Source organism: Athene noctua, chromosome 18 (assembly GCF_965140245.1).
Source record: "Athene noctua chromosome 18, bAthNoc1.hap1.1, whole genome shotgun sequence".
In the NCBI taxonomy this organism is placed as follows: domain Eukaryota; kingdom Metazoa; phylum Chordata; class Aves; order Strigiformes; family Strigidae; genus Athene; species Athene noctua.
Window position 1 is genome coordinate 4934413 of NC_134054.1, and position 17450 is coordinate 4951862.

Here is a 17450-nt window from a genome sequence, read left to right on the forward strand (position 1 = left end):
TCATCATGTCAGGGAGGGAGCAGGAGCTATGTGTGAACTGTAGCTGAGATTGCCTTTTGCTGGTAGCAGCTCTCGTGTACTGCAGACACTACAGAATGTGTTATTAAATGTGAAGCCAGGAGGCACATGGGAGGTACATACCATGCTGTTGCCTGGAAATTATGCACATTGTCTTTGCCAAGATGCAGAGCAAACCTTAGTTTTGTGAGCAGAGTTTGTATGGTAATTGAATTTTTACCTGAAGTAATGGAGCATCTCTCCTCTACTCGCTCCTTACAAAGTCAAGACTTCTGCATTTGCAACCACCAACAGGCAGCCTGCTAAGGCTGTGGGAACACTGACAGACTGAATTGATTGTACCAAGTGCCTACATTTCCAGTAAGGCCACAACGGGGAGACAGCTGCCTGACTTTGGCACTATGAAGAGCGACTTTAAGCCTACCTTTTCTCAGTTAACTGTAAAGTGAAGGTAGGTGCTCTTCATAGAGACTCTTTCTAATTGTGGCCTCAGGGTTGGGGGTTGTTCAGAAGTAGGAAACCGTGGGTGTTTTAGGTGTGAAGTCAAAACCAAGATGCATGTCTCAAGAGAAACCTCTCTTCCCCCTCTCTGTCACATTTGTTGTGATACAAAGGCAAAAGAAGCATGTTGCTAACTTCTTTTATTAGGCAGCTGATGTAGCTGGAAGAAAACAGGCCAAATTCTGGCATGTATGCAACCCTTTCTTCAGGTCTTAAACTCATCAGTCAGATAATAGAGAATAACTAAAAAGACCTTTGAAAATGCTGTGGATACATCTCCTAACTGCATTGCTCTTTCTTCTGCTTCTCCCATGCTTCCCTGGCCAGAACGGTATGTATAACATAGACTCTCTTACATTTCAGAAGTTTCAGTATTTTCTTTTTTTTTTTTTTTTTCCCCTCATTCTATTGTCTCAGTCAGGTTCCTGGCAAATTCACCATTAGCAAAATGAGTTGGAACTTTGAAAAACATTCTCTGAAATTACAGAATGAGTTTTTAGAAAAAAAACCTGAAAAAATACTGTGATCACAACTTTTCTACATAGAAATTACTCTCTGTAGAAAGAGTGGACGTTGTTTCCCCAGTAAATCAACATGAACTGTATCTGTATTGTTAAGGTTGTCAGAGGGAGCCCACTGCTGGATAGAAAGGAATATTGATATTTACTAGGGACATAATTATTGAAGATGTAATAGAATCTTACTAAAAATACTCATTGCTGAATATTGCTGTAGCTATTAAGAGTACAAGAGGAAAACAGTGTGAATCTCTAAGGAGAACAGGCTGAGAAAAAAGATGTCTCCAGAGAGTTAACCCTTTTTCCCCCCATGATCCCTGACAATAACTAGAAAGAATGGTGACTTGAGAAAAAAATATTGTCTCTAAATCAACATGTCTGAAAGGAAGATGCAGTAAAACTGGTGAGAATATTTTGAGTCTTTGCCATTCCTTAGTTAGTGGTTGTTGAGGAGCCAACACTGATTTCTGCAAATATAATTTAACTTTTGAACTTCTGCCCTGATCTTTTGGAGAAAGAAATTGATGGGCTGCAACTGTTTGTCATGAGCTGTGTGGGTTCTTAGATCATGTAAATGTGGGTCAGCTTAGAAGTACTGATTTTAAGCTGATGGAGATGAATTTCCCAGGCTTTCCTTCCCCACTTGTAAAGGCTGAGTAGTCTGCACTTCTCCAGTCTTCTCCATTACCCCATTTCTCTGCGGCTTTGGAAGGTAATTGCTGACACTTCATGAGTTGCTTAATTCCTTCTCTAAGTGTTGTAGGAGGAATGTCCTCATGTCTGGTCAGGTTGGACTGACATACTGTATCTAAATTCCCATGATTTGGTCTTTCTATGTTTGACTTCTGTGTTTGTTCCCTTATTAAAATAAATTGTTTTAAGTAGGTAAGGATCTTAAATTTACTTGTCAACACTGAATAATTCTGCTCTTTCTATACTATGTCCTAGATATAAAATACTCTTATTAATTTTTCTTCTCTTGCTTTTAATATACTTTCTTTCAGGTGTTTCCCATCTGATCCCTCTGTTTCTTGCTATTCATTGCATAAGTACTTACTGTTCAGTTTCTTTTGATATTAAGGTCATTAGAGAACACAGAGGGTCTCATATTTTTATACCTTTTGTTTCTTAGTATAGACTGGAGTTATACATTCTGCAGTTCTCTTCCTAAGAGGCTATATTATCCAGTTTCCTGATGTTGCTAAAGCCTTCTTTCTAAAAAAACCCCAACATTTGGATTCCAGTTTTAGATCCTCAACCAGCTCCAATTGTTGGGCTGAGTTCAACAGAGCTTGTATTCTGAGAACTAATAGGGTCATACTGAGAATCTACAGAGCAGATTAAATTTTTTGCATGAATTACAGAAGTCACTTTTTTGCCAATGCCTCTTAAGTTTTGGGGAGACATTGAGTTGCACAGGTCAATGGTCATGAAAGGCATTATAGGATTCAGGACAGACAAGATGGTATATACAGGATAGCAAGACTAAGGGCCAGTCTTGTAGAGTGGTTCTGTTGACAGAGTAGTTGATTTTGAAAACTACTTTTATATTAATAAATCAAGAGAAACTCTGATGTTATAATTGAAATTGCATTTCTTATTTTTAGGTGGAGAAAATGAACAGTCAACAGACATTATCAGTGTTTGGGAAGGAGACTCCATCAGCATAACCTGCTTAATGCAAAGTTCAGAAAATGAAGTGGTAACAATTTTGGAAACTAGAATACAGCCTGTCAATGTGATACAAGTTTCCAAGCAGAATGCTTCATATATCCTTCCTGCTTTGGCTAATCGTACCAAATATTCAAAGGAAGGAAGGAATCTCAAGATAACTCTGCACAATGTACAGGAATCTGATTCTAATATCTATGTATGCACTAAGTATATTAAAAGAAAAGGCAATCACAAAAAGCTGTATGGGAAGACAAGCATAGTACTGGTGAAAGGTATTGCAATTCCACCTTATATATATATATATTAAAAGAAAAACCCCTAGAACATCAATTCAGGACTAATTTAATCCTAGCTACAGGTTTTCACATGAGTCATAGGTTGCCGCAGCAGTTCAGAAACAGTGAGGACTCATAGCTCTTTCCAAAACAGTCAAATCTTTATGAATAACTAGCAAAGCAAGTTTGGTAGTGATTTTTGCAAATCTTTCTTGGTTTTACTATTTCATCTTAAATGACAAATTGATAATAATTGGGAAGCTGGTGCTAGACAGGGTTTATAAGCTGGGCATCAGGATAAAGAGATGTGGGTTTTCTCCTCTTCTTAACAAACAGTTGATGAATGGGCACAAATGTTCCTTGTTGCAGTCGCTTTTGATTAGCGAAAGAATTTTCTGTCTATTTTCTTTTTTTTTTATTATTTTTTTTCATTAGAAGAGGATGAGGGTTGAGTCTACAATATTCTTTGACAGCTTATTCCTCTATGTATCTACCCTTCTGATGAGACCATCTAATCTGAAACATCTTTACCAAAAATTACAGGGTTTTCTTCCTTTCCTGTCCCCAAGGCATGCAAAACCTAACTGATTGCTGGGTCAGTAATAGTCATTTATATCTAAGAAACTTATCATGCTCTTCCTTAGGCTCCTCTTGTCAAGCTTCTTGACTGCTTTCTCAGACTAATTCCATCTTGTTGATTATGTACTGTTTCTCCAAATTATTTTATTAAATTACCTTATATATCTTTTTTATTCTAAATCTCTTCTCTAAAATGCTTGCAACCTTCCCAGAATTATCTTTTATACAAATGTGATAAATTCTGTCTTCATTCGCTTACCCACGTTAATGATAATGTCAGAAAGAACAGGGTCTGTCCTCAGAGGAACTCTGTCTTCCCAGCTGGATAGCAAGCCATTAATAACTGCTTTTTGAAGACCATTTTCAACATTGATGGCACCCACGTTGTATGTTTTCATCCAGACCAATAGTCCCCTGATCTTTCTATGGCTTAATTTCACTTGAGAAAGCAGGTAACGATCCATGTCTCAAGGGCAAGCTAATGAAGCTGGATTCCCTTAGAAGAGTTCAGTATACATATTTTTAGGTAGGTGGAGACCCTTTTTAACCAGGTAAACCTGTTTGGTCCATCCTACTTTCAGTTCCAGGGGCAGGAAAACATGCCAGAGTGTACTGAAATATATTTTTCTTCTCAAGTCACGCATAAAGATAGCCTTTAAAAAAATTTTTTTTATCTACATTTCAGTGGTCTGTTGTTTCTGTCTTTGATCTCTGTATTTGCTCTCTAGTTAAAATACACTGTTAAGTATGTGGTAGCCATTAATCCCTCTTGTTTTTAGCTAAAACCACTGGAGTTATTGAACAGTCGCCACTCTATGTCAATCCTCAGCAAGGCCAGTCTATCAGCATTACCTGTGCATTGAACAGCTCGCATGAAGATGAAGGGATCTACTTGCTCAAGACTCACATGCAACCTGAGAGAGTGCTATATGTTTCGAGTCAGAATGATTCAACAATCTTTCCTGCTTTTGCTAATCGCTTGGAATATTCAAAGCAAGAAAAGAAAATAGTGATAACTCTACACAACCTACAGAAAAATGACAGTGATATATATGTATGCGCTGGGGTGGTGAAAAATTTCTCTTTCCTCTCTGTGAATAGAAGCGGCACCATGATGCTGATTAAAGGTACTGCCCTTTTGCTTGTTTAATCGCTAATGACTGTAGGCATGTTGCAATACAAAAGGTGGACTAAAAGCTTGCAGAACTTCAGTCAGAACAGGTTAAAGCACTAATCCATGGCTAGAACTTCTTCCAGTATTTGGGAAAGGTTGGAGAGTGTGGTCAGACTCCTCTGCACCCTGTGATACTAGGACACAGAAACAGGCACTATGTTTCTACCTGCCTTGTACAACTGGAGGGGAATTATAAAAGGGAAATTTTGCTATAACCCCATATGTTTTTTAAAAAAAGGTCAAAATCAGACAACAAGCACTTCAATGTGTCTGTGAATAATCTGTCAGTTTTGGGAAATGAATCAGTATTTTTAGCATCAGTTCTTTGACCTTAATGTGACATAAATGTCTTATAAACTGATCCCCATAGCAAGTCTTTGTGTTTAAAAATAGGTCACACTGGGGAGTACAGAACAAGTCCTCAGGCATTTACTCAAAGTACCACAGATAATAGCACAGATGATCTCGCACACTCTCATTATTCACTGAGCACACTGTGAGCATATGCTCCAAAGACAGGGTTTTTTCTTTTTCTTCAGGATGATGGTGTAGCCATTTGATAAAATGAAGACAAACCAGCAATACAGTGCTTGATTTTGAAATTCCTGGTGCAATTTAACCCAGTGCATTGGGCTTTGATAAGACCTTTGGGTAATTAAAATAAGGTTTCCATAGACCCTAAGAGTTACAAAGGATCTATCTGCAGACTGCCAAAAAGACTTGTCTCACTCTACACCACCAGTCATAACTGGTGAGTTGGGGAAAATTGTATCTGCACGTCAAAGAAGTGGGGTGCTTACCAGATACTACGTTATTCAGATATGGATTAATTGATGTTTTTAGAGAACTGTAACCCTTTCCACTAGCACTATTCTGCTCATTGTATATACTTCAGATCACAGTAGCCTCCTATTTCTGTCTGTACTGCTTGCAAACCTAGCCGTTATTTAATATACTCATGGCTGAGCCCTCAGTGTTGCTGTAATACTGCAGTAAACCACTTTTTGTTTCCATTATGAGTGTGTGGTCCTGCTTCTGATCAGTGGTATGGAAGTTCTTGACTTTGTAGAGTGCTCTCACCAACCCTTCACATGCCACCTGCAGTTGTCACCAGCCTCTAGAAGAGCACAGGGAACACCAGTGAGAATGCTCATGGGATGACAGATGTGGCTCTGTAGCATGCTGTTGATATCTGATTTCTTGCTGACCAGTAAATATTTTTTTTACATAATAAAAATAGAATTCTACCTCTTCATAGTTAGAATAATAATTAATTTTACATGCAGAAGTGGAGGACACACACTGCAGTCATAACTCCTGGGGCTTCTATGGTCTTATCGTGGTAGCACTACTGGTTTCTGTGCTGACATGCTGCATCTTGTACCGTGTTGACGTAAGTACACTATTACCATGCCAAAGCAAAACTGGATCCTGGTTGAGTGAATAGTGTCTTTGATATTATTTGTAAATAGTGACTGAGTCAAGCAAATGTTCTATAAACCTAAGGAATCACGGCTTTCTATTGTCTCCTCTTTGCCCTTGTTTAACGTCTCCCAGCGGTAAAGCGTTGGCAGTAAAGGCCATGTCTACTTATGTTTCTGTAACTCTTAGTAAATAGTTTGTTTTTTTGATAACAAACCTCACAGTCAACAGCGCAGCCATGTGTTGTATGTATTTCCTTGAACAGAGCACTGTTTTGTTTTGCTACTTCTTTTTTTTTTTTTTTTAAGTGGGAATGGAGTTGTATATAACAATCTTGTAATAGATGTAAGAGAATACTTGAAGGGGGACATGAGGACAACAAAAGTCATAAAATAGCCTAATATCTGAAAGTAGCTGTAGGAGAACATTTTTGCTTTGTCCTGGAAAAAAAGGTGACAGTAATTTTTACTTTACTGGGATTATTTACATTCATATTCTGCATGAAGTGACCAGAAATTATGTCTCTGATAGATCCTTCTGCTCCATAAAGATTACTCAAAATTAGCAGAGTATGATTCACAGGCCAGGCTCCTATCTCATCCCTCCACATATGGCTTCAGTACTGCTAAAAACCAGTAGTATATCACTCTGGCAAAGCTGAGTGGCCCTGTGGAACTGATATCTCATGTTATCAGTAACAAACTAAGGATAAGCCTTATTTTTGGTGGGGCCAGAGTAACGTCCAACTCCTGAAGGAACTTTTAGTGAAATTATATCAGACTGACAATAGAAAGTTAAATAAATAGATTGACAATTTCCACCTAATCCCTTAAAACCTCATTAGAGGAATTTTAAAAGTACATTTCCACTTCAAACAGATGGACTCCTAAGTTATAAATCGACTCCTTGGTTGGGTTTTTTTCAAGCTCTGTTCTGAATGGCTGTTTGCTTTGTTTTGTAGATGAAGAAATACTTCCAGAAAAAGAAACAAAATACAGTATATGAAGATATGTCTTACACTTCTAGACGGGGCACCTTGGTCACAGTTAACACTTATGCCATTGACAGTTAAGCTTCTGCCAGCTGGGATGGTGTGTGGATCGATCATTCCTTTACAGGTCTCTCTGAGAGCTGCCTTAGCAACCTGATGCAGTAGCTGAACTAAAAAAATGCTATCACCTATCTTCTTCAGTGGAAAGAGAAACTCTGCCTCATTTCCAAAACTGTTTCTGTTTTTGATCTCTTGTAAATTTTTTTTTTTTTTTTTTTTTTAATGTAGAGAAATGCAGGTACCCTGCACATGTGTTTGCAGTTCAGTAGGGAAAGCAGTATTTCTGGAGTATACATTTGGCTAGATGAAGCTCATGGGCTCATTTATTTGACTGATCAATAAACTTTTCAGAGAAGGAGGGATAGGAAGGTTCTGAGCTTTGGTAAGTGCTCAGGAAGACCATAACAGGTCTGTTTAATATATGCAATGGATCCACATTTGCATGGATTACATTTCTCTTAAGAATCCTTGTGGGTCTGGCCAAGAGCTCAGGTAGCTAAAACTACTCAAGAGTTATAGCAAAGAAATCTATTCTGGGGAGACTTCAGAAACATTGTGGCAGATGCATTACAAGTGAAGTGCTGTGTATGTGTGGGCTAACCTATTCAAAAATCTCAACAGTCCCACAAAAATGCAATCAAGTCTAGATTTTAAGTTACTGCCTTTGACATGAGTTCTGTGGGTCTTGGTGTGGTTGACTTGCAAAATGTTGGGGCATGATGGCTTTTTGGAATAGTAGAAATATTTGCAATGTGCTGGTGTCTCAAACTCCAGATGTCGTAGGACTACACAGCAGAATGCATTTCTCCTGGACAGTGACTCTACACTGTATAGTACAAGGTAAACTAATCTGGGATAAATCCAGTGCCTGCACTCCAATCTGGGCATGGTGAGTCTGATCCAAAATCACTCTTAACAAGGGATTTATCAAAACCTCATATCAGTCAAGTAGAAACTAAATTTGGTTTAGTAACAACTTAGAACAGGTTGCTACGATGAGCTTAACTCTCCTCTAGCTAAGGAAGGGCTACAGTTTCCTTCAGGGGTGTTTTGGTTTTGCAGAGCTGGATCCACTGTGGAAAGTCAACAGGCTTGCGTGCCCAGAGGAATATCAAATTGCCCTGTTATGAGGCAGGATTGACAGGGTTGGCTTGTGGTTTCTGGGAACAGGCTAAGACTAGAACTTTTCTTTATTGATGCATGTATTTAGTTTTAGGAGGGATTAGGGCTGGTTTGCCATTGGTGAGAGTGGATAGCTGGAGCCAGATTCAAGCCTGTCACTTGGAACAGCCCATTTCCCTCCAAATGTCACTTGTGAAATGCTGTGCACTAGACCTGAGGAAGAACTCTGCTCACTGGGGTGGCTGCTGGAAGGATGGGGCTGTGTTGACTGCAGACCCTGCAACCTTCATGTAGCTGTACCTGAATAAAATTATGTTTGTAATCTGGGCTTTGTACAGTTGCTCAATATTTTTATACATGTATTAAAGACTATTTCATGTATCTTGCAACTGAATGCTAGTTATTGAATGGACTGTTTCTTTTAGTGCTGTTGTGTTGTTGTTTTTTTTTTTTTAAATAGTGATTCAAAGACTTCTTGCAAAATGCAGTATAACTTGCTCCTAACAGCACCTCAACAGACAACATAATAACTATTTTCCACTCTATTTACATAATCAACATGTGGGTTGTTTTTTGCTTTAAAACTAACACTGAAGAAAACACCAAAAAACACCTCAGACAAAAACATATTTGATGCAATCTTTTCATAGTGGCTAAGATAAACTTCCTGTAGAGCTAAAAATGTCAGATGGAGACAGGTAAGAAAGCAATGGCACTGGGGAAGCTTGGTCTGTCCTTCAAACAGCACCTGGGACCCAACCCCGATGACTGAGGGCCATGGGGCTTGCTAAATATGGAGCTGGAGGTGGCACCTCACCACTGCTGACCCTGTTTAATGTCGCCATGAGCACAGCCCCAGCAGGGTCCCATGTCCCCTCACAAGGGTCCCACCTCCCTCTCTCCACGGCCTGGGGGAGGCAGGGCCCACATCCATCCCCTCACCATGTGCAGCAGGCCCCGTTGCCATGGTAACGGGAGGCCCGGTGGTACCCATGGCACCTGCTGGGCGCCCTGGGAGCACTGCTGGCCCCTCTGCCCCCTGCCCTGTGCAGGGCTTCCCCAGGACATCTCTGGGTGGGGGGCAATGCCGCCTGCATCGGGGTCAGGTGGAAGGCCCTGACTCAGAGGGGGCTGGACCGGAGCAGACCCTCAGGGACGATGAAGGCTTCACAGCCTCTTGTTAGGAGAGGTGCACCCCAGCACTCCCCAAAGCTGCTCCCAGAGGACTTCAGGGTCCTCCCAGGGCCGCTGTTCGGCGAGGATCAGCTTTCCCAGTTTGGAACAGGGAGGCTCTCTCACCAGAGCCTGCCTGGTGTGTGAAGGCCCAGGGCTGACCCACTGCAGGAGGGGCTGACAGAGGCTGCCATGTCGTCACCATGGCATCCCCTCCGGCTGGGGCAGGCCGTGGTGTGAGGCTACGGCCACACACATCCCTGCCTGGGCAAGGCAGTGCTGCTGCTTTGCCAAGCACAGAGACAGCAGCAAGACCAAATAGACCAAGTCTAAATGTCCCCCACAGCATTTAGACCATTTCTGCCTTTGTCCCTCAACAAGCCCAGCTCAGGGGTGGATGTAGAGCCAGGGAAGATGATCTAACAAATTAGATACCAATTTAGGACCTAAAATACCCATGGTTAATCACTTTTCATCACATTTTCATTTTTGAAAAAAGTTGCAGGTTTAGTAGAAAAGGCCAATACTCCCAGAGAGAATGTGTGGAGGTTCAAGATGAGCAAACTCGCATTTGAGATCCGCTTTCTGTAGCAATACTACTGTGCAAACATGACCACAATTGTGTAAAAAAACAAGCTGTAAAAGGAAACAGTAGTGGAGGTGGTTTCTTTGGCTTGGTATAAATAAGTTTAAAAAAAAGAAAAGCAAAGCCTAGCTGAGGATAATAAATTATAGTGAGACATTTCATGAGTTGTACCTACTTGGAGGCAAAAAGAATCAACCCCACAGTTAACCCAAGCAGTGGTGAATGAACCGCATGAAGAGAACTGCTGGGTAAATCAGCTCAATGGTGTCTGAAGAAGAAGTTGGGTATTTGGCTGTTCAAGAGGGCCAGAGAGGTCCTAAGATGCAGCATAGTGTGAGCTTCCCTGGAAGGCAGACAAACTGAATTTTTCATCTCCAGAGTTGAAGACAGAATTGCTCTGGGATTATTCTGTTGCCTTTGCTGTTTTTCTGTCTCCTGTCCCTGCACTGGGGAGGGAAATGATCTTCAGTGAGAGGTGGGAAGTGCAACACAGGGCTCTGAGACTGGCCCAGGACGCAGAGCAGTGAGAACGGTATCAGTATTAGCAAGGTCCCCATCCCTGTTTCAAGGGCTAAATGACAGAGCCTGCAGCTGGGAGCAAAACAGCCTCGGGCCGTGGAGCAGAACTGCAGCTCTAGTATCGGGGTTTACTGAACAGGGATGGAGAAAGATGAAGCAGCTGAGCAAGGACAGTGTGTCAGAAGCAGAGAAAACATGACAGCAAGGTACAAGCCATGGCAGAAGTGACTCAGAGGGCCAGGTCTACATGGAGTGGCCCGGGCTGAGCCCTCGGGAAGGAGAGGGATCATCAGAAATATTTTTTTGTTATTTGCAAAACTGGAGAGACCAGCCAGCACATGTAGATTACCGCTGATGAAGCCCATAGACTCAGTAAAATTTAACTGAGGAAAGCATTTTAAGCCTTTGACCAAGACACGTCTCACAAGTACGTGCTTGAACTCAGATGCCAAGGATGTTGATAAGCTGAGTTGAGCCACAAAACATTTTGCAGGAGGACTCTATACAGGACAGAAGCAGGCTCTCCTCCTGCGTGGCTTGTGATATATTGTAAGACACTGGATTATTTCCAGTGACTATCCTGCAAACAGATGTTTATATGCTTCTAGCAGTTTTAAATGCTACATATTTCTAAAGCCTACATTGGTAGTTTCCCAGAGTTAGTTTCTTCCACCTGTCTATCACCGGTTGCTGCTTGTGATCATTCTTCCATCCAGTAACTCAGAGACATTCTTGTTATTATTTGGAGGATATGACCAAAATATGTCCAGCATTGCTGGTTCTGGTGAAGACAAGCTACTGATTGGTGATTTCTCAAGGTCTCTGTGTTAGTGAAAAAAATATTTCCATTTACATTATATAATCTTTTTTAATCACTTGTTTTCAAAACATTTAGTTTCCTTTTGAATGTCTTGTAACACTCAGCTTGCAATCATGTATTAGCAGTTAGCTTGCAGTCAAATTGAAAACAAGCAGGGTTTTTTCTGGTAGTTCATAGATTTGGTTTTCACACAGTTTGGAGCTCTGAAGTGCTGAAAATGCCTTCCTGGTGTTATTTTTTTCATCTGACATCTTTGGTTAATGTGTTTCTGCTCTAGGTAATGAGTTATACCACTTGACATCTAATTTTAAGAGTATTTGTGTTGTCATGTATGATTTTTAACACTAATTTGAATGCTTCAGTAATGACTGGATACTGGCTATTGTGCAGCACGCAAAAAATCTTCCAAATTCCACTTGAAATGTCAACAAATTTTAACTTACTTTTTGTTAAATCACTGACAGTACCTTGCTGATCTTAACTCATATACCCAGAGCATCTTATCTCATCTACATTCACACATGCAGAGGAGTGGCTTAACATTAAGAGATCACAATTTTTTCATTCAAGAAAGTGAAATAAAGCAACTAGCCTAAATATTGATCAGAGTGAATAAAACACTTTTTCCTAATACTAAAATTTTACAGTATTGTCATCTATCTTGTACGAGTAGATTATCTGTCCAGCTTGAAGATGGGAAGTGACTCCACTATGTGTAAATAAACTTCTAGCAGGGCTGAATGAACTCTCTGGATGATGCTAATTCCTTCCTGTGCAACTGCTTCATGATTATTTTACTTTTGGGTGCTATTTGATTGCAACAACTGGATGGCATATTTCTGAAACTTTCCCCAGAGAACATGTCCATGTCCCCAGAGAAGATACCCACCCAAGGTATTGGAATGGTCTGCTATACTCTCACAGACTATAATGAGAATAATATTTAAACATTGCAGATGCCAAGTAGAAGATGCTCTCTCAATCTCTCTGTGAACTATTAACAGTAATTAGTAACTCTCAGGAAAAGCCTTTAAGTTCATTTCTCTCAGCAGTTCATGTCACCCTGAGACATCTGGTCCCTCTCCTCTTAACACAGTGGAAACTACATGTTTGTTTCTTCAAGGAATCTGGCTGAGCTCTGGGGTTCAAGAGCCAGTATTGCAGCCACAAATCCGTTAAGACATGGAGGGCTAAACTATGCAGCCCTTTCTCATACAAGTTGTAAAAGCTTACTCTGGGGCCACTTGTACAAGTAATGCTATATCAACGGCAGTAATCATTTCCTTCTCAGCAGAATTTATTACTCTGCTCTGATATGACAGAAAAAAAGAGAGCTTAGTTTTTTGCAGTGCTCTTTCTCTACACATATTGCCTTACAACTCTTAGACAAGCTTTCTGAGAAACCACAAAGGCCAGTTTACTGGTCGTGGTTTGCACCTGTATTATATTATCTTTGTTCAGAGACATAATTGACAGCAAGCTTGCGGGTGAATGACATTTAAGGTACAGAGCTGTGTTCTCATCTGTTTTTTAAGGGTGGATGGTGAAGTGACATTTTGCCCAAATGTCTGTGACTTCTGAGAAAGAAACTTATTTAAGAAACACTTTGTAACACCCCTGTGGATTTCTCTGCTACTCTCATACACTACAATGCTCATAGTACAAGCTTTAGTAGAGAGTCTTCTGAAAGCGGTGACAGTCAGTGACTAAACTCTTCTAGCTTTTGGACTCAAAACTCTTTCAAAAAAGAAAACCAGTTCAAGGTTTAAAAAAGCCATTAGCAAGAAATTGTGCAGGTATGTGTGTACAAACTGTGGGTGAAGAAACTACAGTTTCTAATCACTGTCAAGGCTAAAATTAAAAACAGGCCTTCCTCAGAGAGCTGCATGCTTCTCCCTTGCAGAGGCTGTTTTGGAAATAAAGTTGTTGCATGCAGAAATAGATAATTATATTTCTTAGTCAAAGTAGGAAATAGAACAGAGTTTCTAGGAGATTTGCAGCTCACAGATAAACTCAAATGAACAGTCCAAGCTGAGGCTTTGAAACTTTTATATTTGTTCAGAATTGGGTGAACCAGGAGGGATCCATCCTTGAAAGGGTGTCTGTTGTTCTCCTCATTCTTTTGTTTGTAAATCTCACCATTATGATCAAGGCAAATCAGCAAATAGTCTCAGTGCACTCGACTGGAGGCAGAGACGGGCTGTTCTTTCAATGCTAGCTATTCAATGTCAAGCTCTAACACTTGGACCTGAGGGCATCACTTTAGTGGAACAAAAAGGGAGGCATAAATAATAATAACAAAAATAACAACTGCGTTCATTAATAACATGCTTTCTTCAGGTAGCTTCTTTTAAGCTGCACTCATGCCTCAAGCAAAAAATTGTGGTCTTTGTGGTAAAGATACAGAAGTCTGGCTGATGCAGGGATGTTTGAGGTGTTTTGTTTCCAGTTAGCACTGCTACAGAGCGGGTTGCTCAGTGGTCTGGCTTATCACCATCCTGAGAGATGGGCTCGTGATAACGTTCTGGCGAAAGATTGTGGTTCCCGTGTGCAAAGAAGGGCTGTCGCACTGCTGCTGCAGAGCAGAAAATCTCCGGTGCCTAAACTCACCCAACAAAGGCTTGCTAGTCCTCGTCTGAACTGTCATCAGCAAGTGGCCTGGGCTGCTGTCCCACACTATGCTCCGTACTGCAGCCGCCTGTGGCTGCTAGCTTAGTCAGTGGAAACACTTTCTTGCTGGCCCAAGACCAGCCTGCCTTGACAATGTCCTTGTGGTTTACTAACAAGCATATGTCAAGCACGGGATTCAGATCATAATGAAGAACTGTGTGGGCACATGAATGTCCCTCACAGGCTTACCATGGCTATGTTCAGCTCTGATAGCTCCTGCAATTTGGGCAGAGCTGCAGTCCTGCTGGCTGTGGCCAATATTTGAATAGGGCTTGAGCTGCTCGCAGCGTTATGCATTCACTAACTAACGCCATTTCTGCTTTTTCCATTTTAAAGACAAGAAGCTGATGCCACTGGACTCAGGCCATGCAGCAAGTCAGAGGCTGAGTCAGGCAGTAAATCAGTTTTCATTGTTGTGTATCATGCAAGCCCACCAACACAAACACATCCTTCTTATTTCTATTTTGTTATATAGAAGTAAGTAGAGGAGGGTAATGTGACAAACCTGTTCACTTGTGAGCTGGCATCACTTTCATTGCTTCACATTTAAGGGGTTTGATTTTTAATCTTTGATCTCCTCTATTTCCTAGCACAAAGAGAAAGCACCTAGGTGAGAAACCATCTCTTGATTTTACACCATGCCTGCTTTTTTTTTTGTTCTGCATCATTTATGGCACAAGCCAGTGGCACATTGTAAGTGGCTGGTCTCTGTGGCTGGTGGCTGTAACATCTCTGTCATTGATCTGCTGTGCTTTCTGCGTGCCAGCCCTGGACTGCTTTTGACAGCAGTACCAGTCACTCTGAGCTGTGACGTGACACTCGTGATCTGCTATTGAATTCTGTCAGCTATTAGGTGTCCTAGCTGGTTGATCATCCCCTAGTTCATGCTAATATGCTCATTTGCAAGAGTTTCTGGAAAGCTCTTCAGCCCGAGTCATCTGTGGACCAACCTGCAGACTATTTGTGTCTGCTTTGAGAAGATATATTATCAGTTCTGAAAGGTCCTTTGCTGGTTGAAAGATTTTTTTTGCTGTTTGAAATAACTTTTTAATAAAAAATTTTAAGTGTGCTCAGACATACATATATTTCCCCTTTAAGTGACTCTGATTTCCTTGCCTTATACATCAGGTACAGAGGCTATTGCAGAAGAGCAGGAGGCGGGAAACTAATCCCCTACCTCATGTTCCCTGCAGTTTGAATGGACAGGTAATGATGTGCAGCTGAGGCTTCCTTAGGTGCACAGGGATTCACAATATAAAACAGAGGAGGAGGAAGAAAGTAGGCTGGTTTGTTTGAGCTATCAGCCAGGATTTTCAGGTAAGTACTGTAGTATTCTTGTTGGTTCTAAAGTTGTGTGATAAAACAAAGTAGAAAATCATCCTCTAGTCCTGTTCTACATTTCCTTCTTTGACTTTGTATGGCTTTCTAGCAATCACAGATCTCACAGCTTGAGGTTAGAAATACTGGTAGACAATAGATGACTTCTTTTTTCCTTGGGGCAGTCTGTGGTGGTTATTGGGAAAAACCTGATTAGAGGGGTACATGAAGCACCATTTCTGTATTCCAGCAGAAATGTGGTCTCAGAAAAACAACCCAGCTCTGTGTGCTAAACTTTATGTTAAATGTGTGAAACGTGAGCTCTTGTCTGTGGATAGGTATGCAATGAATTTTTGAAGCTGAATTAGTTGTGATAATTGCCAGTGCAAAGAAATCCTTGAAAGAAGTTTGTAGCTGAGGTCCCTGAGGTGTTTGGGAAAGGCAGGGGGTGAAGGTGCCATCCTGCTCTGAGGAAGGTGTACCAGAGTAGTGTTGGTTGGAGGAAGATGCTGTACTTTCCTGTTGCCTCCAGCAAACCCAGCCAGCATAGCTCTGAGCATGCACTGTGCTTACTATAGAAGTGGTCTCAGCCAAGCTAGCAAGGAAATGAGGGGGCATTATAACCTTTTGGAGCTCTGCTATGTATTAGTTGCTGTCTTAATTGCAGCAACTTGCATATCAGCTGTCATCCTCTCCCTCATAAGACACTTTCTCTGCCCTTTTTCTAACAGGTGCCTAAATTAGCCCCTAAGATAACTTTACCCTTTTCAACCATGCTGCAAGCCTCAGATCAAAACAGCAGGCACACATGGTGTCTGAGCAGCTAGATGCTGCATTGTGAATTTTTCCATAACGTTTGTGTTGGCAACATATTTCCTCAGCAGAAAGTTTAGTTTGTAAGCCCTGGAAACTGCATTTTTGTTCTTTGGTCTTTCCCTCCTCACTTTTGTGTGTTACTTGTTTCCTTTGCAACAAAACAGGACGTGTCCTCAAGAACCACAAGAACAAGAATTAGCTCAGAGGTGCTTCAATTTACTACAGCAAATTGTAGTTAAAGCTGCCTTTAACACTGACAAAAAGCCTGGCTAGCTGAGGAGAAAGGAGGAGAGGGGTTGTTACTATGAGATTCTTTACAGCTGGAGGAAAACAAAATACCAGAGGCTATTAGAAGGCAATCTGTACTTAATACTTTGTGGTCTTGAATGGTTTTACTTTTTGCTTTTTTTTTCATATCTCTGAAAGTATGTTTAAAAGACTTTAAATGGTGGGTGTTATAGTAGGAGTTGGCATCAATACTTAACAGGAAAACATTTGATCACATATTGGTGTTTAATGGTATAATAGTATAAAGGTTTTTATTAGTATCTGTTTGGGTGCTTGGTTTGAGACACCGCTTGCCACCCCTCTGGGCTTCCCCATTAATGAGGGAGGCAACCTTCTGGCTTCTTAAAATTATGTCCTTTTAAGAGAATGGAAAAAGATATAGGATGTTACTTAAGCATGGGAAGAGGCATCTTGAAGGATGCTAAAAGCATAAGTAATGGGCTAGGGCCAGCAAAGAATATCAGAGATGATAGAAGTATAGAGCTAGAAAGGACTCCAAAAGGTCATCTAGTCCATGCTTCTACTACAAAAAATAATTAGCTCTATCTGGGTCTAGACCATCCTGGGAGTTAAGTGCTTGCCCAGTCTGTTCCTGCAGGCTCTTGCTGGTGGCATAATTCATAAAGTCTCTGCTAGAGCTTAATTTTCTTGTAACTTGTCTGACCTGATATTGAGCTGTGCTCAAAATACAGCACGTAACTGAGTGTCAGGCAACTACCCTGTTCTGAGAGTAACATCACTGGAAGGGTTTGGCCCAGAAGAGGGGACCTTGAAGGTACTACTGCCTAAGGAAAGGGACTCGTAATATAGCTTGTGTAGAACTGGTAGCAACACAAAAGAGTTAATATGAGAGAGATATTATTGATGTGCAATCTGTGCTTAATAAGAAAACGTAATTCCTAAAGCAGTGTAAGACAGAGCAGGTAA

The 17450-nt window shown here is 41.0% G+C and overlaps 1 protein-coding gene across 1 annotated transcript; it reads left to right on the forward strand.

Annotated features, from left to right (window-relative positions):
* The first annotated feature begins 1813 nt into the window (after window positions 1-1813).
* CD7 (CD7 molecule) lies at window positions 1814-7233 on the forward strand. Its single transcript, XM_074922365.1, has 5 exons — window positions 1814-1820; window positions 2645-2983; window positions 4345-4692; window positions 6026-6132; window positions 7123-7233. Exons 1-5 carry the CDS (start codon window positions 1814-1816, stop codon window positions 7231-7233), a joined length of 912 nt encoding a protein of 303 aa, XP_074778466.1.
* The last annotated feature ends 10217 nt before the right edge of the window (window positions 7234-17450 follow it).

What these genes read in the sequence shown, in the direction of transcription:
- CD7 (XM_074922365.1), top strand. An exon ending in AAGCATAGTACTGGTGAAAG is followed by an intron (nt 2,984 to 4,344) that starts GTATTGCAATTC and finishes TCTTGTTTTTAG; the next exon opens with CTAAAACCACTGGAGTTATT. An exon ending in GCATCTTGTACCGTGTTGAC is followed by an intron (nt 6,133 to 7,122) that starts GTAAGTACACTA and finishes TTTGTTTTGTAG; the next exon opens with ATGAAGAAATACTTCCAGAA.